This window comes from Puma concolor, chromosome A3 (assembly GCF_028749965.1).
Source record: "Puma concolor isolate L17-30 chromosome A3, mPumCon1.1.hap2, whole genome shotgun sequence".
Taxonomy (NCBI): domain Eukaryota; kingdom Metazoa; phylum Chordata; class Mammalia; order Carnivora; family Felidae; genus Puma; species Puma concolor.
The window spans coordinates 35791134-35813522 of record NC_141669.1 but is presented as its reverse complement, the minus strand read 5'-3'; the positions used below and the strand labels follow the sequence as shown (position 1 = coordinate 35813522).

Sequence of the window (22389 nt, the reverse complement as noted above, 5' to 3'; positions counted from 1 at the left end):
CCACAGACAATATCTCACCCCTACCCAGGCTCACACGGCAGGGGGTGGCGGGGTTCCTCCGTACAAGTCCGCCCCTGCCTCCTGCCATTCTACTCAGCTGTTTTCTTAGGTGGATCGCCCGACAGCCTGATGGTGGGAGAGGGCAGCCAGCCTGTCTCACCTCCTCCAGAGACAGGTTTTTATGGACACATCCCTCCCACCGGCTGGGCTAGGCTGATAGGCCTGGGCCCTGAGGTTGCCAGGGATGGAGAAGCCTCGGTAGCCCCTTCCCTGAGGGAGGACTGAGGGGTGGCCACCGGAACTTGGAAAGCAGCCACTTAGGTAGTTTCCTGCCTTGTCTCCGAGACTCCCTGTCCCAGGGGCGGAGGGGGCTGAGGAGTCTGAGCGTTGTGGTGGCCCATAGGGACATTAAGAGGGACCACTTTTTCATTCTCTCCCACCATACTCAGACTGGGGGGGGGGGGCACTGGGTATCTCCCAACACTGCAATCAGCATCAGCCTTTTGTCTCCTGGCCCAAGTTTTCCTTGAAAGGTGAGGCTGCCAGGACCCTGAAGGAGCTGAAGCCAGGGCTGCTCAGACTCTCTCCCCTGCTCCTTCCCCCCCCCCCCCCCCCACTGGGTCTTCACTGAAGGGGCAGCTCTGGATCTACCAAGTGTCACGCCCTAATGGGCACAAGCCTGGGGCGGGGAGCAGGGGAGGGGGGAGGGAGCCAGGGAGAGTCTACAGGCATCTGTGAGACACAGCCCCAGGGTGTCACCTGCTGCCACCTCCAAGATGTGCAGCTGGCTCTTGGGGCAGTGGAGACCATCCTATGACTTGATTCCCCCTCTTCTCTGCAGCTTCCACATCCCCCGCATGCACCTTCCAGTACTGCCTGCTCTGCCCAGCCCCGCATGAATCAGAGCCTTAGCAGGGCTTTCCTTCAGCTCTTCCCCAACTGGATCTGACCACTTCCACCAGGGCTGGCAGGACTCAATCCCGGACCCAGCCAGGAGCACCCAGCCACCTGTGGTGGGAGAGGAAGGCCGTGATGGGCACTGGCCTGCCTTCCCGGCCCCACCAGGCTACCTGTTGGTCCCTGGGCAAGCCCTGAGCTCCCACATCTCCAGTCCTTCCCAGGGGCTGGCACCACCCCCCCTCCCCGACTCTCCAAGGTCCACTCACCTTTCACCCACTGCCCTCGCAGAGAGAAAGAGACACTGCTTTTCAAGTTCTTTGATGCTACGTCCACAGTACCGCTTTCACGCTCAGAGAGGTACTGAGGTGGGGGTGGATGGGTTTGCTGCATCACGCACCCCTCCCCCACCGTCCGCTGGAGCACACATCCCTTCTCTGTCCCCAGTACCTGGCCAAGATTGCTGAATGACGAGGGGGAGTGGCAGCCTGGCGTCCACGGATGACCTCCACAGGAGCCTTTCTGAAGGTAGGGCCAAATGAAGGCGTCCCCGAGGGGTGCCCTTGGGAAGAGGGGCCGGGGGTGGGGGGGAAGTTGACCTCGCACCATCTTTTCCAAAGAAGAGGGACAGCTGTCCCATCCCTAACTGTGAGAGCACAGCAAGAGATGTGCCACCTTAGCTGATCGCGCTGGAGCCACTTCTCCGGGTCCGAGAGAGGACACCGGCCCCAGATTCTCCTGTGCCAGGGTTCCGCAGGGACGACGCCCAACTGGGCTTCGCACCCCAGCTTTCCCCAGTAGCCGCAACCTTTCAAATCCCCCGAACCCCCACCCTGTGTGACCCAACCCCTTGACCTTCCCAGGCCCTTGAGCCACGCCCTCTATAATGTAAGGCCACCACCCTCTCCTCCATCACACCTCACCCGACAAAACCCCAACCCTGGTCAGACCTAAATCACCCCTCCCCCCCAGCTTTTACCCCAACAGCTGCTCTTTCCGGTGCAAAACATTCATTGCATCCACTGGCCTCGCTTTAAAGTCAGGACCACAGATCTCCAGACTTCTCTAATGTGCTCACCTTTCCCACTCTTCAGAATCCACATCCCTCTCCTCCTCCTCGCCCCGCACGCCCTCCCCCCCTCCAAGCTGTGACTTTGCCTCGGACTTAGAAGATGAAAGCCATTAGGCAGGAAGTCACCCCCACAAGCGCCTGCATCCGAGCTCCATCTCTGCTCCGAGGGCAAGTCCTTCGTGTGTGTCCCGAACCCTCTCCTATCCCCCAGGACTCTGCTCCTGCAATTATCACCCTCCACGGTCACTCCTCCCCTGCTACAGGGCCAGGCCCTGCCCTGGAAAGCCCTCTATGTCCTCTGTAGCTTCTGGCTTCTCAAACTCTTTGCTGCACGGTCTCTAACCCCTCACATTCTCTCCTTGACCCTCCATGGGGCACCTGCACCCTGTCCTCGGCTGAATCTACTGCTGGTGGGTCATTCGGGACTCATGCCCGAGTGTGTCCTCTTAATTTTCTCAGCAACATTTTAGACGACAGACTCTTGCCCACCCTGGGGACACTGCAGGCCTGACTCCCTCCTCACGGGTCACCCCTTCCTTCTCAGGCCCCTCTTCTCCCCCAAAACTCCCAATCACCGATTCTCACGGAGAGTGGTTTTTGCCCCTTCTCCTCCAGGGACATTTGGCAATCTGGCACTTGAAGAGATTTCTCGATTGTCACAAGAGGAAGGGGAAGCTACTGGCATCTCGTGGGTAGTGGCCAAGGGCCCTGCTAAACACCTTACAACGTACAGGACGGCCCCCACGACAACTATGACACAAAACACTAGTAACGCGGAGACGGAGAGACCCTGGCCTAAATGTCGCAGCACCGCTGTTCAGTCCTGGGGTCCCTTTTCTTCTGGCCCCAAACTCCTCTTGGTAGTTTCCTCTAGCTCCACAGCTCCCACCTAGAGGCTGAGGACTCCCCAAACTACATCTCCAGCCCTGAACTCCAGGCTCATTCGGCCCACACACTCTCTCCTCTCCTGAGGTCTCGGTGCTGTATGTGGGGCCCTCACGCCTGCGTCAGTCACAAGTGTGGTTGCCTCAACCTCCAAAACATACTCCAGAAGCATCCACTTCTGCCCATTTCCACAGTCCCCATCACTCTGGTTTGTACAACCGTAGTTAGTGGCTTCCAACTGTTCTCCCTGCTTCCGGTCTATTTTCCACGGAGCATCCAGAGTGATTTTTTTTTTAATTTTTTTTAAATCTTGGATCTTGCCCCTCCCCTACTTAGAACCCTCCAGTGGCTGCTCCCTGTTGCTCGTGGAATAAAACCATCCCTCACTCACCTTGCTCTGCCAACATCCCCCATCCCACCTCATTTCACCCCTCCCATCACCCCTTCCTTCTTCGTGCCTTAGGGCCTTTGCACTGGCTATTTCTTTGGATTTTTTTTTTATAAGGTAGTCCCTCCTATCATTTGGGTCCCAGTTGAAATACGAACCTAAAGGAATGCCCCCCCCCAATCATTTACCAATCTTACTTAATCACTGTCCTTATTTATCTAATCACGGCCCATCCCTCTCCCACCCCCCAAATAACCTCCACAAGAATAGAAACCCTGCCTTGCCCACCGTGTTACTCCTGGTGCCTATAGCCGAGCCAGCCTGGCATGTAATACAACCGATTCTGTCGAATGAGTGAACAAATTGATGAGTGAGCCCATATAGTTATGTGCCTGGGGATTGGGGAATAGGCCACAGACCAGGGTGACAGCCCAGGGCCCCAGCCACAGCACACCCCTCATGCCAGGGCTCCAGGGGCTGGACCCCAGGGGCAGGGTGGCGCCTGTGGAACAGGCCTGCAAAAGGGGAGCTGTAGTGATAGGTGGCTCCATGGGGGAACGACAAGGGCAGCCTCATCCCTGATCACCCCCAAAGAAGAGGGCAAAACACTCTTCCCCTTGAGCTGCCGGGCTCGGCCAGCCCCACCCTCTGGAGAGCCCAAATTCTGAGACCGAAAGCCATATCCTAACGGAGGCTCATCACGGGCAGCCTCTAAGAACGGGGAGGGCCTCCTCGTGGTCACCCAGCACTTCACCTGCTCTGACGTAGGGTGACCACCGAGAACCCCCAGCCCAGAACCAGAGGCCTGGCTCCACTACTTAGACCCAGAGATGCTAAGGCGGCCACACTCATTTCTCTGATAGGCTGGGGCACTACATTACATTCTCGATCTTTGCTTGGGAATCTCCCAGGGGAGCTGTCACCCTGCGAGGAGCACGTCACCCACTTTAAACTCAGACAGTCCTCCCCTCGTGTCCGGGGGGCAAGCAGAGGGACAGCGTTTCCCCCACCCGACGGTCCTTCCCTAAGGCTAATCCCTGAGACCAGGCCCCTGTTCAGTCTGAGAAAATCCCTTGAACTCAAGACTGAAACCCAAGAGAGACTGAGGGCAGAGGCTCCAGGCTCCTGCAAGGATGCCCCCCTACCCCGACTCGGCCCAGGAGGCTGGCAAAGGCCACGCTCTTCCCCAAACTCAAGCACAGCAAGCCTCAGCCCTGCGCTGCTGACCCTCTGCTTCCCCGCTCTCCACCCCAAGAAAGTGGGTGTAACCACCTGAGGGCCCCTCCCAGGTCAGTCGGCAGGGTTAAAATGCACTCAGGCACAGCCCAGTACCTAGCTCCTGGAGCAAGTACCCAATTTTATTTTTGCCTTCCCCCAAAACATGTGAGGAACTTGGCCCCACGGGGCCAGGGCACAGGCCCCTACTTCCCTCCAGGCAGGGCTTCCTGGGGCTTCTGACAGTTCATAAGGATGGTGCCACTCCAGCTCTGGGGGTGGGGGGGGGGGGGCGGTGCTCCTGGCCTGTCAGCCCATGTGGAGACCTTATTCATTCCTGGAACAGCCCTCACACAGGAAGCAGGAGCCAGGAATAGGGCTTTGCTGAAGGAAGATAAGCAGGGTGACCAGCCCCCTCCCCTACAGCCCCTTCACACCTTCCAGGGCCTCCTCTGGCCAAGTCCCTGTGTGGAAGGGAAGGGTTCTTGGAAAGCAGAGCAGGCTGGGAAGGAGCTTTGAGTCCTATGTTCAGGGGCCTCACATTCTTGCTGAGTTTCCCCATTGTGCAGTGTTAGAGGGTGCCTCCAACCCTTCCTCGTCGCCCCATGGAGTGGCATCCCTGCCTCTAGAACCTTCCTGCACTGCAGGGGAGCAAGCTGAAAGCCTCCTGGGGAATAGGGATGCAGGTTACAGCCGCAGGACAACACTCCTAGCACCCAGACATCAGGGATGGGAGACTTCTCCCACGAGCCATGGGCTCCCCTGCAAGTCCTGGCCCAAGGGAGAGACAGAGGCAGTACCTTAGCATGCTGGGAAGGCTGTGACTCACCTACAGAATGATTCCCAGGGGACTTCAGGGCTGGAGCCTGCCTCTGCCCCCCTTTCCAGACCCCTGGCCCTGGAGCCCTAGAGAATGTCACCTCCCCTTCCCAGCAGCCTCCGGGACTAGGGCAGAAGTTGAAAGCAGGCAGAACCAGGCAGCTCTTGACTGGCCTACCTTCCCCGGATAAACCTAGAAGTCCCTTAGAAGCCCCTAGTCCCTAGAAGCCCTTAGGAGAACATATGGAGAAGAAAGGGGCAGAGGGAGAGTCCCAGGCCTCACACAGGGTAGCCAGATTGAGGCTCGAAGACAGGGTACTGCCCGGAGGGGGCTAGGGGCTACTCTAGACAGAGATGCCCTTCGCACTTGGGGACAGAAGCCACAGGCTCAACTTCTGCACATCCCCCTGAAAGGACTTTCAGGTACATGTGCTCCTGGGAGAGCTGCTCCCCAAAGCCTCCTGGATGGGTCCTGGCTGGTCTTCTGCTTCCGGAGAAGCAGTGAGTGATACAGAGGGCACTTGGGCCAGCCAGGACCTCTCTAGAGCCAAACCAGGAAAGTCTGCTCCAGGCCTGGAGTTTAGGGAGGAAGCTGGGGTCTGAAGCAGCCTTGCAGAGGCCCCCACACCCAACTTTCTCAGCGCAGGGAGCTTCCAGCTACGTGGGCTCTCTCCAGGCCCTGCAACAATGCGCTGGGCTCTAGCCTTGGAGCCACTGGGGTCGGGGCGCCCAGATTCTGCCGACAATGCCTTCAGAAGCTGCTGCAGGTATGGTCTAGAAGCAGGAGTAGGGCTCCTACCATCGCTGTGGGGCTGGAACCCTGAAGCAGGAAAGACAGGAGGTTATGGCCGGGAAACACAGCAGGAAAACGTGTGGCCCAGCTGTAGAGAGCCAGAGTGACCTTCAGTTTCGTTCATACGGATAGCTCAGCTCATCAGAGATAACGTGCCTCGCCCCTGCTTAACGCTTTCAAGACCCAAATTCTCAACCCACACTTAAAGACAAGGACCACAGAACTCCTCAGTCACCACCACAAAGGCCCTCGGGCTCTCTTCCATGGTCTCCCACTCATACCCCCGAGCTGCTGATGGTCAAGCCACCAGATAGCTGAGGGCGGAAAGCACTGCAGCCCTCGCCATTCCGACACCTCCTGGGGTCCTCTGTACTGAGGGACACCCTGCTCTCACCACCCCATGTCTGAAGCCTCCTACAGAACTTTTCCTGCATTTGCAACCACCTGCCAAACCCAGAGCATCAGGAGGACATTACTGAGCCCTGTCGGGCCCATGTCCTTAGTGAGACAGGCTCTCCTTGCTCTTCGCTGCCTCTCCTGGACCACTGCTGCCACCCACTGCTTTGTAAACCTCTTCATCTTAAGCCCAAGTTATCTGGCCAGGCCCCTCCACCCTCTCAGTGCTGCCTCTCACCCATCACCCCTGCCCAGGCGCTGAAGGCTTCATGATGAGCCCACCCTTCCATCAACAGACCCTGACCGTGGCGGGGGGGGGAGGGGGCGGCGCCTGGGTGGCTCAGTCGGTTGAGCATCCGACCTCGGCCCAGGTCATGATCTCACAGTCTGTGGGTTCGAGCCCCGCATCAGGCTCTGTGCTGACAGCTTGCTCAGAGCCTGCAGCCTGCTTCAGATTCTGTCTCCTTCTCTCTCTCTCTCTCTGCCCCTCCCCCACCCATGCTCGGTCTCTCAAAAATAAATAAATGTTAAAAAAATAAAAATAAAAATAAAAAAAAACCAGATACTGACCAAATCAGAGCTGATCGGCTTCAAACGGCGACTCTTCTCCCCCCTGGTCCCACTGATCTCACAGTTCATTCCCTGCTCCCCATCAGACCTGGTCAGTACCAGAAACCACCACTGCAGAAGTCTCGGTTCCTGGCAGCCCACGCCTATATTTCCAGCCCGCTTGTTTAAATATCACAACGATCTAGCCCCTCGAGCGCAGGGACGCCGAGGTCTTCCTGCTTACAAGCTCCTCACTTCCCGACCGTTCTCCTCATCTGACTTGGGCTCCACACACTTTCACTGCAATTACGCCTCAAGCACCGTCCCCTCTGTCACACCTGCCCACAAAACCCCAGTCCTGGAGAACCAAGTCACCAACCTATGCCATGCCTCCACCTGGCTGCCCCAGCACCACCCACAGCCCTGCAGGGTATCTCTAGCTGGTTTCTTCTCCCGCAGCCCAGTCGGCAACATCACACCCTTTCCCTTCACATCCATCCCCTTCTCCCCAGCCTCGAGGCTGGTGACTTCATGTCATTCTCTGTGACCAAAGCCCTCAGAAGTGCATGAATCTGCACCTCAAGACCCACATGCAAATTTAGGTCTGCACCTGTCTTCCTTCTCATTAGGACCAACGAAGCTCAGACATATCCTTGGAGACCTATCCACCAAGGGCATCTCCTACCCAAATGTTCTAGATATGCATCCTTCTGCCCTCTGAATCCAACCTTTCTCTTTCTCCATTGGGTTATTTCAGCATCCAAGCATGCTTGAATGTCTACCATCATGGTAAACCTTCCCTAGACCTACAGCCCCTTCCAGCCACTTCCCAATTTCATTTCTCCTAATAGTCCAACCTCAACAATAGTTACCCACAAAGCTCTTGCCACATTATCTTATACTTATTAACTTCAAAAAGTATGTAATATTTGATATTATGTATGGGAAAGAATAGTCTAAGAAATGGTGCTAGAGGGGCACCTGGGTGGCTCAGTTGGTTAAGCATCCAACTTCAGCTCAGGTCATGATCTCATGATTTGTGAGTTTGAGTCCCACATCGGACTCTCCATTCTCAGCACAGAGCCTACTTCTGTCTCCCTCTTCCCCCACCCCCACCGACTTCTGCATGCTCTCTAAAAAATAAATAAACAACAACAACAAAAAATAGTGCTAGAACTGGGTAGCAAAAGTCACATGCAAAAGATTTAGGATTAAATCTTCATGAACTTGGCTTAGGCAAAGGCTACTCAGATAGGACACCAAAACCACAGTAAAAGAACAGGTAAATCGGACCCCATCAAAATTAAAAATGTTTGCATTCAAAGGACACCATCAACCTAGAGAATGTGAGAAAATATTTGCAAATGATAGGTCTGATAAGGGACATGTATCTAGAATGCACAAAGAACACTTTCAACTCAGCAATAGAAAGCTAACTCAAATGAAAAACAGGTAAAAGGATCAAAACCCACTTCTTTGAAGATATACAGATGGCCAATCATCTGTATGCAGTGCAAATCAAAACGCCAATGAGCTGCCATTTCATACCGAGGACAGAAATAAAAGGATAGATAATAGCTAGTGTTGGCAAGGGCATGGAGAAGTTGGAACCTTCGCACGCTGCTTGTGAGAGTGAAAAATGATACAACCAATTCGGAAAACAATTTAGCAATTCAATCTGGAGTTACCCTAGGACCCAGCAATCTACTCGTAAGCATATATCCAAAGGAAAAGACATAGGTTCACATAAGTTCCTGTAAACAAACATTCATGGTAACGTGAATCATAATAGCCAGAAAGTTGAAGTAACCCAAACGTCCTTCAACTGATGAACGGACAAAACGTAGCTCATCCATCCAAGTTGGAGTATCATTTGACAATAATGAAGTGCTTCTATAGGTTGCAATATGGATGAGCTTTGAAAACATGAAGAAGCCAGTCACAAAAGATCACGTATCCTATAATTCCATTTACGTAAAATTTCCAGACTAGGCAACCCTAGAGAGAGCATAGAGCCATGGTTACCTCGGGGGGTGTTCACGTGCCACTTACTGGTTATGGGACATTGGCCAAGTCAATTAAACCCTCTAAAAAGTAAAAAAAGAATAAAAAAAAAAAAAGTCAAACTGTTCACCAAAGTGGCTGTAGCAATTTATACTCCTGTCCACAGGGTATGGACAGGACATTACTCCATTTTCTTATTAGTATCGGGTATTATCAAGTTTTTAGATTTCTGCCAATTTAAGGGGTAAAAAAGTGGTAACATTGTGGTCTTCGCTTGCCATTTCCTCAATTATGAATAAGGTTGATGGTCTTGTGTTTATTTCCCATTTGGTTTTTTCCCCCCGTTAGGTCTCTTGCCCTTTTTCCTGCTTTGTATTTTGCTCAGCATGTGTTTATCTATATTATTATATATTAATATGTAATATATATCATGTATTTTAGATACAGTTAGTTATGGGTTGCAAGAGTTCTGATTTGTAACTTGTATTTTCACTTTGTCTTGATAAGTAATTATGTCATTACAGAAGTAGTAGTTATCATAGAGTATATGATAGACAGTTACTAATGTAGTTGGATTTATGAATCTTTGCAGTTTTATGGTTTGCTTTGTGTCTCATTTAAGAGCCTGGGGGGCTCAGTCAGGTAAGCGTCCAACTTCGACTCAGGTCATGATCTCACGGTTCGTGAGTTCAAGCCCCACGTCAGGCTCTGGGCTGACAGCTCAGAGCCTGGAGCCTGCTTCGGATTCTGTGTCTCCCTCTCTCTCTGTCCCTCCCCCACTTGCACTCGCGGTCTCAAAAATAAACATTAAAAAAAAAAGAAATTCTGTTTCTATACATCTACCTTTTAACATCCTTTTGCTTCCAATAATTTAATAGGTTTGGTTGCTTTCAATGTAGAGAATCATCGTCTGTGAATAGTGACAGTTTTGCCTCCTTCCCAATACTCAGATTTTTAATTTTTTTTCTTGCCATACTGCAATGGCTAAGACCTTCACTACAGTATGGAATAGATGGGACAACAGTGGAAAAAAACCTGTTTTGGTCCTAAGTTTAGTGCTTTAACATTAAAAATGATTTTTGCTCTGGGTTTTTGGAAGATACTCATGTTAGGGTTAAGAAAGGGACCTCTATTCCTAAGGGTTCTTAATCCTGCGTGATCATTTTCACATATTTTGTTTTACATGTCTTGTGGTAACCCCAGTGATTTTGTCCTGCAGCCTCAGTCCCCCACTTCACCCTCACTGACACCACCTCAATATAGGATCCTTCCAATTTCTCAAGTCACTCACCTCTCCCACGGGGACTTTGGCCACTTGGGCTGCAGTCATAAAGCCTGAGGACCCGTGTGATGTCCGAGGTGCTCAGGTTCCATCGCTGGCCAATGTGGACACTGGGAGCCCAGAGCGGTGTGATGGTGGGCAGCCCACGCCGGCTGAAGGCAAGTCTGAAACCCAGTAGGTGGGGACCTGAATCCAGATCACAGCGGGGGCTGGCTGGGCAATGTAGAAGGAAGGAACGTAGAAAAGGAAAGGGGGTCCTCACCTCCCATAGTGCATCACTGATGAGTAGTCATAGGGCACCAGCATGTTGCTGCTCCGAGATTTGATGAAGTTGATTTCAAAGCCTGGGAAAAACAGAAGCCAAAACCAACAAAACCTGGTGATAAGGGAAGAAGGCAGGGAAGGGAGGGGTGGGGTGATAGGGGCCTTCGAGGTACTTGTACCCTACCTGAGCTGACAGATCTAAAACTACAGCCAGATGTGCCCCCCTCCCAGTACCAACCAGTCCCTGGTCCCCATCTCCTTGGTGCTTTCACTGCCAACTCCTGTCCTCCCCGCGATGGGTCCAGACCAGCACTAGCTGATGTGGAAGCACAGGGACCTCACAGCTTCCTAGAGCTCACTCTGCTTCTTTCCCCTGTCAAGGTCACCAGTATGCATCTACCTTTACAGAACAGCTTCCGCTAAGTCAAATGCTACGCAGGGTCTCTGACGCCCCCTACCCGCGAGATAGAGTACCTACCCTTCAACCCAGCTTTAGAGACCCGCTCGCCCATCACCTGCTGTTGGGCTCCCACTCCCCAGCAGATCACCTTGTTCTTCCTGCCTCAGGCTAGCAGCACCCATCCCCCAGGTTCAAGTGAAACACTCCCCCACTGGCTAGAGCACCATTTCCCCCATCAGTTGGGTCCCCCAGGCCTGAGAGGGACAAGATTCCCTCCCCCAGCCGCTATCCTGCCCTTCACAGTGAGCCTCTGAAAAAACAGCCATACCCTGGGTATTTGCTCTCCCAACACCCCCCAGGCCCCGCCAGCCTCTTCCACAACCTGCCATACCAGCCTCTAGGGTACACTCACCTCTTCCTTTTAAAAACCCTTAAGATAGTAAACAGTTTTGAACTGGCAATGTATTCATCTTGTGTAAAAGTCAAAAAAACAAAAGTGACACAAAAACAGATACTCAGATCAATGGAACAGAAGAGAGAACCCAGAAATGCACCCACAAACATATGGCCAACTCATCTTTGACAAAGCAGGAAAAAATATCTAATGGAATGAAGACAGTCTCTTCAGCAAGTGGTGCTGGGAAAACTGGACAGCGACATGCAGAAGAACGAACCCGAACAACTTTCTTACACCATACACAAAAATAAACTGAAAATGGATGAAAGACCTCAATGTAAGACAGGAGGCCATCAAAATCCTCGAGGAGAAAGCAGGCAAAAACCCCTTTGACCTCGGCCGCAGCAACTTCTTACTCAACACGTCTCCGGAGGCAAGGGAAACAAACAAAAATGAACTATTGGGACCTTGTCAAAATAAAAAGCTTCTGCACAGCAAAGGAAACAATCAGCAAAACTAAAAGGTAACTAATGGAATGGTAGAACATATTTGCAAACGACATACCAGATAAAGGGTTAGTATCCAAAATCTACAGAGAACTTATCAAACACCCCAAAAAACAGATAATCCAGTGAAGAAATGGGCAAAAGACATGAATAGACACTTCTCCAAAGAAGACATCCAGATGTTCGACACATGAAAAAATGCTCAACATTACTCATCATCAGGGAATCAAAACCCCAATCAAATCAAAACCCCAATGAGATACCACTTCACACCTGTGAGAATGGCTAACATTAACAACTCGGGTGACAACAGATGTTGGTGAGGATGCAGAGAAAGAGGATCTCTTTTGCATTGTTGGTGGAAATGCAAGCTGATGCAGCCACTCTGGAAAACACTATGGTGATTCCTCAAAAAATTAAAAAGAGCTACCCTACGACCCAGCAATTGCACTACTAGGTATTTATCCAAGGGATACAGGTGTGCTGTTTCGAAGGGACATATGCACCCCAATGTCTATAGCAGCACTATCAACAATAGCCAAAGTATGGAAAGAGCCCAAATGTCCATCGATGGATGAATGGATAAAGATGTGGTGTATATATACAATGGAGTATTACTCAGCAATCACAAAGAAGGAAATCTTGACATTTGCAGCTACATGAATGGAACTGGAGGGTATTATGCTAAGCGAAATTAGTCAGAGAAAGACAAATATCATAATACTTCACTCATATGAGGACTCTAAGATACAAAACAGACGGACATAAGGGAAGGGAAGCAAAAATATAAAAAGAGGGAGGGGGACAAAACAGAAGAGACTCATAAATATGGAGAACAAACTGAGGGTTGCTGGAGGGGTTTTGGGAGGGGGGATGGGCTAAATGGGTAAGGGGCACTAAGGAATCTACTCCTGAAATCATTTTTGCACCATGTGCTAACTTGGATGTAAATTATAAAAAAATAAAATGGATTACAAAAATAAAAGTCAAAAAAAAATGTTGAGCTATGTGATAAACCTCCCCCTCTATCTTCCAAGTTCCCAGCTCCCCACCCCCAATTACAGTTATTAGTTTGTATATCTTAGTTTGTTCTACACATATCAACTAATACAAATGTATTCTATTTTTCTTCATCCTTTAGAATTTTTTTTTATTAATTTTGGGGGGGGGGTGGCGAGAGGGGAATCTTAACCAGGCTCCACGCTCAGCACGGAGTCCTATATGGGGCACAATCTTACAACCCTGGGATCATGACCTGAGCTGAAATCAAGAGTCGAATGCTCAACTGACTGAGCTACCCAGGCACCCCTCATTTCTCTTCATTCTTAAACAATTTTTCCCCACGAGAGTACCTAGTGTCTTAACCTGTTTTATGGTTAAGAAAACCACTGCTGAGTTTATGAGTGTCGTTGGTTTTCTAATTCATTAACTTCTGTCTTTAATTTCATTCCCTCCTGCTTTCCTTTATTTTTTAAATTGGATTTACATGCTTAATTTTTTCTACTTTTTTTTAAATTTTTTCTATTTTTATTGATAAGAATTTCAGTCTACACAATTTCCCTGAACGTTGCCTTAGCTGTGAATGATTAGTTCTAATGTGTTACGATTTTTTTTTTTTTTTAAAGAACTCCTGCAATTTAACCTTGGAACTAAAAGAGAGGTTTATTGTTGTTTTTTTAGACTTGAACTTCCAAGTATAAGAAGTTTTCAGTTTTGATTTGTTATTTTCTACTTTGCATTTTACATCACCAACAAAACACTGGAATTAACTTTTTCAAATTTGATATTTTTCTATCATATGGTAAGTTTTCGCAAGTATTCCATGAGCCCTTGGAAGGATTATAGTCCCTGTTTTCAGGGTACAGTCACTATCATCACCCCCTTCCTTAGACTAAGCTCTGATCTCAAGCTTCATCCCTCCTCTCATTATCAGGTGCTACCCAAGTCTCCCCCCGAACACCCTTTCTCTGGGGCTCCATGAATGCGGATCTCTTGAGCAGCAGCCCCCTGCCTACTTCACCTGGTTCCCTCCACAACAGCGGAAGTGCTCATGCCACAAGTTCTCCACTTACAGGAAGCCTTTGAACCCTTCCCCTTTTATACCCATTCCTCTAGACCAAACCCCTTATCATGTATCTCCTCTGCTTCCCTCTTTCATGAAGGGATTGTCTCTACTCTTCTTGTTCCCTGAATCAGGCTGTCCCCCCAACAAGGGTGGGATCCCACCATCACGGGGGTCAGCACCACGGCCAGCACACAGCTCCTGCTCACCAGCATCCGACACAGTCAGTGGCCCACTCCCAGACCAGCCTCGGCTTTGCCCCTGCCACCTGTCAGGACATGGCCCCCCTGTGCTTCCTCTATCGCGCAGGCCCATCGGTGCCCATCTCACAAGGGCGGAGCCTCCTGCGTCTGGGACTTGGCACACACAGTCCACTTCTTCCAGGCCTTCGGTCTCCGCTCAGCCCCTGCAGCGGGCACACAAGCCCTGCCCCCGCCCCACACAGCAGCATCTGGAACATGAAGGACTGCTAGTTGAGTGCACCATGAACAAGGGTCAAAAGATACCACCAACTCCATCCCCAGGCACCAGGTTGTGTTCATGAGGAAAAAAAATGAGACACAAACATAGTGATTCCCTAACTCAGGCATGACTCTGGGTGGGCAGATGGAAGGCTCGGGGCCCGGAGCAGCAGTAGCTGGACCACCTCCAGGTCTCAAAGAGAAGCAGGAGCCCCACCTTCCCAATGGTGGACAAGCAGGTGGTAGGAAAGATTGATAACCTCTTCTAAAGTGGCAGGCAACTCTTCAGGCCCTGGCCAGTGCCTGCTGCCCTCTCACCCCAAGACCCCCAGGTCCAGCGTGGGTTCTGCACGATTTGGCTTACCTGGAAGGATCTCATTCCAGTTGACACGGATATAGTGGTCCCGGTCAGCCCGTGAGTGCTCATGCCAGAAGCCCAGCACATGCATGAGCTCATGCAGGACAATGCCTGGGCCCTTCTGGAGACATGTAGGTGCCAGGGATACCACCTGCATCCCTCCACTGCGCCCCACGCTGGAGAAACACCTGCAGGGCCAGGAGAGGACACTGGGTAGACACCAGCCCAGAGATCCAGAGCAGACCCAGGCCCCTTCCCTCTCCTCCCACGTCCTGGGATGAATGACCGTCAACGGGTAGTCTCCATCCCGGATTCTAGTCCCAGGTTTGCAATTCCCAAGTCCCTTCACCACTTGGGCATCCGTGAAATGGGTACACTGGAACCCATTACCAACCCGAGGTACAAGGAAGATGTAGACATGAATAGGAGCACAGATACCGGAAGCGGCTCATTGAATGAGCATCCCCATTCAGGGCCCCCAAGTCAAAGTTTTCACACATGATCTTAGGTCTCTAACAAGCTAGGAAATGGGTATTGCCGTTATCCCTGCTTCCACAGAGAAGGCAGGAGAGCCTCGCAAGATAAGGCACTTGCCTGGTGTTGGGTGGTTCCTACACTCTGAAACCCAGATCCAAGGCCAGGTGTGTCCCATGAAAGCTGTCCCCATTCACCAGACCGTGAGGTCTCCCCAGAGGAGGGTTTTGCAAGGGACATCAAGCACCTGATTCCCCTCCTTCTCCACCTTCTGCCTTGGGTATTTGTAGGTCTAACTCCCATAGGGCAAACCACTCAAGGTGGGGGGGGGGTGGGCTTTGGATCTGGGAAGACAGGCCCCCAAATAGGTTTTAGACAATGGCCTAGTTAAAGCCAGGCTGAAGGCAGAAGAAAGCCGAGGAACTCCCCCTGCACATGCGCGCTTATGCGTGGATACGCACGCCCCCAGGAGTACTTACCCAGACATGGGGACGATGGAAATGAAGTCTCTTTGGCCCTGGTAGGCAACAAACCTGACGCATGTGAAGCGTTCAAACTCGGCAAATGCCTTTAGGAAGATGTCGCGGCTGGCTTTATCTGGGGAGGCAACACCCCGGCTGAACCTCCCACCAAGACCCCAGAGCCCCTGTGACCCCTTGGGAGTCCGTGTGCAGGGTGAGCACAGAGCTTCAAATCCCTCTTCCAAAACGGAAGGTCAGGAAAGGGTAGGGGTGCCTGGGTGGCTCAGTCGGTTAAGCGTCCGACTTCGGCTCAGGTCATGATCTCTCAGTTTGCAAGTTCGAGCCCTGCGTCGGGCTCTGTGCCGACAGCTCAGAGCCTGGAGCCTGCTTCGGATTCTGTCTCCCCCCTCTCGCTCTCTCTCTGCCCCTCCCCCGCATAAATTTATGTTTTCTCAAAACATAAATTTATGTTTTCTCAAAAATAAAAATTAAGAAAAAAAAGGGGGTAGCCTGGGGCTCAGGGAGGAGGTAGAGAAAGCTGGGTCCCAGACAGGCCCCAGCTCTGTGACCTTAGGTAGGTCCCTGTCCTCTGGACTGGTCTTTAAATTTTTTTTTTCAACGTTTATTTATTTTTGGGACAGAGAGAGACAGAGCATGAACGGGGGAGGGGCAGAGAGAGAGGGAGACACAGAATCGGAAACAGGCTCCAGGCTCTGAGCCATCAGCCCAGAGCCCGACGCGGGGCTCGAACTCACGGACCGCGAGATCGTGACCTGGCTGAAGTCGGACGCTTAACCGACTGCGCCAACCAGGCGCCCCATGGACTGGTCTTGAAATGGGTCAGATAGTCCTTGGCTGTCCCCCCATCAGCTCTTCTGGGGTTTTGGCCCTCCCAGCTCAGGAGGCTCTCGGGAATAAAAGGGCTTCTTGTGGAAAGGCTCTTTGGTGGTATCCGTGAGGAGAGGCAGAGGGAAGAAACCCAGAGAGGAGCCCAGGCTGCACGGGGAGGAAGGGGCCGGGGCCGGAGGGAGGCCCACGGCTCCCAGGACCCAGAGCGCGTGCTTACTCACCGTATCTGCTGGAGATCAGGAAGGGGACCTCCACGACCTCCCCGTTCTTGGGCCACTTGTTGCTGGTAGTTGAGAACAGCCGCAAGGGACTCTGAAGAGAGAGGGCACTTCAGGGACCCCTGGGGAGTCCTGGGGTAGGACTAGCCCCCTGGGGTAGGACTAGACCCCTGGGGTAGGACTAGCCTAGCGTCTTGCCCCCAGTGGTGCCAAATCTCAGGCCATAAGAACCCTAAAGGTGTGAGAAGCAGGACACAGGTCCAGGAGGGTGAGGAGGACATCAGAAACAGGACAGAGCGGTGGGAGATGTGGGGGCCTGCTGGGTGAGCCGTGGTGACCACCCCCACTCTTTGTTCCACACAACAGAACTTGTTACCGATTGTATCCAACAGAAAAACAAAACTACTTGTTCCCAACGAGGCTGACGAGGCGTCCCAGCTCCCCAGGGGGGCCTAGTTCCAAAGAGCTCAAAGGCCCACCAGCAGCCCCATCCTTCCAGAAACACAGCGGTCAGTCGAACATTCCTGAATGTTAGGGCTCATGCTAAGGCAACGCCCCTGGCCTCAGCAGCTCCTCTTTCTACTCTTCCAGCAACCAAAACCGTTGGGAGGTGCGGGCTTCACGGAAGCCCAGCAGGTCCTGCCCCACTGGCTACCACAGGCTTCGCTGGATTCCGCTCTTAGCCCGGCCTCACTGAATAACCGGAAACAGGGGCCTCACCCCACCCCCAGCCCCAGCCTTTGACTCTGCAGCCCAGCCTCACGCTGTGCCCTCAGTGGGTGGTCACCAAACCCCAGAAGGGTCTTGCTGTCACCAGGTCGCGGTTCTGGTCTGGGCACCTCTGCCTCCCAGTCTCCTAAAACATGGCTCTGTTCCCCTGAACACCGTGCATTCTCGGCTCCCTGTTCCCACCCCAGTTCCCACCCAGTCTTCTGGCAAAGTCACCCCAGTTCCCACCCAGCCTTCTGACTCCACCCCTCACCTCCCACGGGGATGGGGTCCCTGCCTTACCTCCCCAAACCGTGGCCACCACCCCGGTGTGCACGACCACCACCGTCCTACAGCCCCACCAGCCCCTCTGCCGATCTGTGCTCATCTCTTCCTTCATTCCAGTACTTTCTGAGCACCTCCCCTGGGCACAGTACCAAGCTGGATCTTGAGGACTCAAATGCCCTCCTTCAGGAAGCCCTCCGAGGCTGATTGCTGTTACCACTGTAGAAGTTACCCTCCCTCCTTTTCCCTTCAGTCTGGCTAATTGTGGAACATTCACTGTGACTTTAGCAAGAAGGGGGGCGGGGGGGGTCTATCAAGCTACGAGCGACAGAGACAGGTCCTTCACACGTCACACCCCCATGACACCAGAGGCTGGGCTCAAAGGCCTCCAACAACATCGTGAAGTTATTTACACAGATGTGTATGCTTGCTCACCGGCCGGAGGATGTCCCCCTCGAGGAGGAAGCTGCTCTCTGGGGTTTCCTCTGGGATGAGCCCTGGGAAGGAAGGGAAGGAGTGTGTGAGCCCATGCCCCCCAGAATCCAGACTCTAAGGACAGGCCCCAGAAGCAACCCCAAAGTCTGTCCTTCCTGACTCTGAAGCTGGAGCTTCCCGGGGCCCCTGAGGCTGTGTGGCCTCGGGCTAGTCACACGGCCCCTCCGAGTCTCCCCTCTACATAATATATATGGCCCCTTGGCCCAGTCACATCTCTCCCTTGCTCAAACACAGCCCAGAGCGCCTGCCACCCACACGCCTCCCTCTGCGTTTGAACCTCTCTGCTAATCAGAGGCAGACTTTTTCTCCAGCTGTCTCCTTCACCCCCCTCTCCAGCACAGGCCATACTCTAGGAACATGCCCTGGACCCCCCTGTCCTACCTCGTCCCCCCTCTAATGCCCACCGATTGGTAGGATATTCAGGACCCTTGGGGGGACAAGTGAAATTTCAGCTCATGCCACCACAGAAGGGAGGGAAGTCTGGATCCGGTTGAGTCTGGCTCCCCCCGCCCCCCCATCTCAGCTAGTCTCTGCTTCTGTCTCCAGCCTCCGTTTCTGCCACAGCCCCGTGAGGAGTCTTAGAGGAGGGTCTGGCACCCTGGCGGTACCTTAGGTCGGGTTCCCTAGAAGCAGAGCCTGGGCTGGGGAGGCACCTGCAAGCGATTTACTGAGGGGTGCTGGGGAACACCCCGACTCCGCCGGGGTGCAGCCCCAGTCTGATCCCACAGGAGCTCTGGACCCCAAATGGCACCACAGACTTGTTCCACTTTGAGGCAGGGGACTGACCCGTGGCCCACAGGAGTCACGGCGGGCCACCTTGGGCAGGGGAGGGAGTGGCTTCCCAAGCATCCCTGGCAGAGGGCCTTCAGCTGCGAGGCCTTAGCGGCCCACATTCCCGGCAGCTGGGGCTGGGGTGTGCTTCCCGGTAAAGGGCCTCTCGGATAGCAGTTGGGCTCCAGCAGCCCGAGCTGAGAGCATCCATGGCAGCTCAAAATCAATGCCAGGGAAGCCTCAGATGGGTTCTGGCTACCTCCAGACCAGTCACAGTTACCAAAAGGTCACGCACTGCCCTGAGGCTCCGTAGCTCCGGGGCTCCAAGTCGGTTCAGACCACAGGGTAGCCGCCACGTTCGGGAGATCCCCATCCCTCCAAAGTCCACCCCCCCCGTCCCCCCGACACTTCAGCTCCAACACCCGAATTCCAGTATTCCCCCCACCCCCGCAGCTTCATTCCAGGTTATCTATACATTCTCTTTAATTTTTTTTTTAAATGTTCATTTGTTTTTGAGAGAGACACACACACATACAGAGTGCAAGTGGGGGACAGTCAGAGAAAGAGGGAGACACAGAACCTAAGGCAGGCTCCGTGCTGACACGGGGCTCGAACTCACGAACCACGAGATCATGACCTGAGCTGAAGTCGGAGGCTTAACCAACTGAGCCACCCAGGCGCCCCTAGACGTTCCCTTTCTTCAGCAGGGATCCCCAGACAAGAAGGCCATGGGCCTCATGCCTCTTTGTGTCTATAGCCCAGCTCATACCCTCACACCTGCAGCCTATCCTGCACCAGGAGGCTGACATCTTTTCCAACATCCGCTGATGACTTAGTTTAACACCAGCCGGAGCATCTGAAGACCCACGTTTTTATCAGGCCATTTTTTTTTTAATTTTTTTTTCAATGTTTATTCATTTTTGGGACAGAGAGAGACAGAGCATGAACGGGGGAGGGGCAGAGAGAGAGGGAGACACAGAATCGGAAACAGGCTCCAGGCTCTGAGCCATCAGCCCAGAGCCCGACGCGGGGCTCGAACTCCCGGACCGCGAGATCATGACCTGGCTGAAGTCGGACGCCTAACCGACTGCGCCACCCAGGCGCCCCTATCAGGCCATTTTTAAAAACGTAGGCTTTCCTCCCTTCTTATGAAAGCAACAATCTCATGGAAAAGATACAGAAATATAGACTTTTCAAGAGTTGCCCATAGACCGAGGAACTGCTATTCACCCAGAGCCCAGTAAGCTGGCACAGTTCCAGCTCCTTCTGCTCATCCGCGTGTTCTGCGTGGTTTTCACCACACTACGTGGACAATTTCGTAGCCCCTCCACCCCACAAGAAGACAGAGCGCCCTCACCTTGGTTAATCTCAGGGATGTCCTTGTCCCAGGATGTCTGGGTCCCCTCGGGGTTGAGGCCCTCCGAGAAGCTGGTTCCATAGGCTTCTGAGCAGCTGGAGGCTGAGGGTGCTCCTAGGATCAAACCTGGCCCAGACGGGCACATACCCATGATGCCCGAAGTGCCCTCATTGGCGAGAGAGGACAACAAGGCCTGGGGGGTGGGGGCTGGGTAGTATCAGACCACAACAGCCAGGCCCTTCGCGAAGGCAGACCCCCAGAAAGTAGTCCTGGGAGACTGCCTGGCCTCCCCTCAGTGCAAGCTGATGGCAAGGCCTAGACAACTTGGAGGAAGGAGCTTCTTTAAGGGGCCCAACACTGGGTTCCAAAAAGCAGCCCCAGGCTCTGAATAGCTGTGTATATGAGATAGGGGAGGAAGCAAAAGAGAGAGGCGGGACCAGACCTCAGGCTCTAACAGTGAGGGTGAGCCCGGGCTAGCTGCCCCGGCCCCATGCCTCCCTTCTCAGCCCAGGCCTCTGGAAATCAGACTCAGATCGAGCAAGCCTGGCATGACCAGCAAAACAAGGATGCCTGAGGGCTACACCTGCTACCTCCTGCCAGGCAGGCCCTCTGCTTTCAGGATCTTCAGGATGCCTCCGCTTGGTGCCCCCTAGGAACTGATTTCTGGGAACATCCCTGGAGAGCCCATTTTCTGCGCCGTTCAGATCCCTGCAGGCTCCAGCCACACCCTTCTTGCCTCTACTCAGCACTCTGCAGGCTAGCAGCCCACTTACCTGGCAAAGAGACCAGACCCAGCACCCAAGGCCAGAGGCCTCCCATATTCATGCTCTGGTGCCCCCCCCCCCCGCCCCCGCGAGCCCTACAGCAAGTGGGAGCACGACTCCCAGGCAGGGACAAGCCAGCCACTCCCACCCCCACTCCCACGCTTAAATAGCAGCGTCTCCAGCCCCCACCTGCAGCCTTGCCCCAACCAACTCCACCTGCTGCCCTACCCACACCTGTGTTCCCCACCCCCAGCCCTACCCACCCCTACGTGTGTTCCCCACCCCCAGCCCAGGCCGAGCCTTCTGGACCCTAGTCAACCCTTCCCAGCCTGGCTGAAGTGGGCAAGAAGGCAAGAATCCAGGCACAAAGCGCCCTGCAGGGAGGGAGGGTCCCACTTGGGAGTGTGCCTCTTCTGAGGTCCCCTCCCACCACCAGGGGGCAGAGGAACACCACAGAAGGGTGCTGAGGTGGGCGCCCTGGCGTGGACCTCATCCTCCAATATGTGGAGACCCGGTCCTGCCCCCGCCCTGTGTGCAGACATGGGGAAAGCTGCCTGAGACCCTGAGGCACCACAGTCTATCTGTGGGAAGAGGGAAAGGGCACTAATTTTTATAAGCGGACAATCACAAGCGTAGGGATCAGGAAAAGTTTACACGCTGAACGCCCGGCGTAACCAGCACCCCAGAGAAGCCTGCCATGTGGAAGGGGGAATCTCTTGCATACCTGGACCCTCGCAGGGACACTACCCCTGTCATCCCCCACAACAGCCTTGCAAGACTGGCATTTATCCCCATTTCACAGATCCAGAAACTAAGGCTCCTTACCCATCTCCCTCCTCCTCTCTGCTCCTTGGCCTCTGAAGAAGCCCATTCTCAGAGCTTGGTCGCCAAGGGTCCCACCTGGATTTAAATCCTGGAGGTGAGGGATTTGGGGACCTCCCCAGCCAGTGCCCAGTGAAAAGAAGCAACAGAGACGAGGCAAGGTCACCAGCCGCCGTCCACAAGTGCCTCTCCGCATCCTGCCGTGCCTAGAATCCAGCATTTCTCAAAAGACAGGAGTCAGAATCACAGGGAGAACAGACAGTTGCCCCTGGTGCCCGGACACAGTATTAATGTGTGTAAAAATGCAATGAGCTGGCCGCTTCGGATGAGTGCTTTGTAAAATAATCGTAATAATAATCGCCCTGCTTGGGCAGAGCAACAGATTCTCAGTTGAGAGATACAGTTTGACTTGAGGACATTATGCTACGCAAAATAAG

General features: G+C 53.2%; 1 protein-coding gene across 1 annotated transcript; it reads right to left on the bottom strand.

Annotated features, from left to right (window-relative positions):
* Positions 1-5604: 5604 nt before the first annotated feature.
* ASTL (astacin like metalloendopeptidase) lies at positions 5605-21191 on the bottom strand. The gene is made up of 9 exons (XM_025927200.2): positions 21140-21191; positions 20367-20492; positions 18179-18240; positions 16754-16844; positions 15702-15819; positions 14755-14936; positions 10563-10644; positions 10310-10464; positions 5605-6096 (listed from the first exon to the last, which is right to left on the bottom strand). The coding sequence occupies exons 1-9, from the start codon at positions 21189-21191 to the stop codon at positions 5696-5698; spliced, it is 1269 nt and encodes a 422-aa protein (XP_025782985.1). The 3' UTR covers positions 5605-5695.
* Between the last annotated feature and the right edge of the window lie 1198 nt (positions 21192-22389).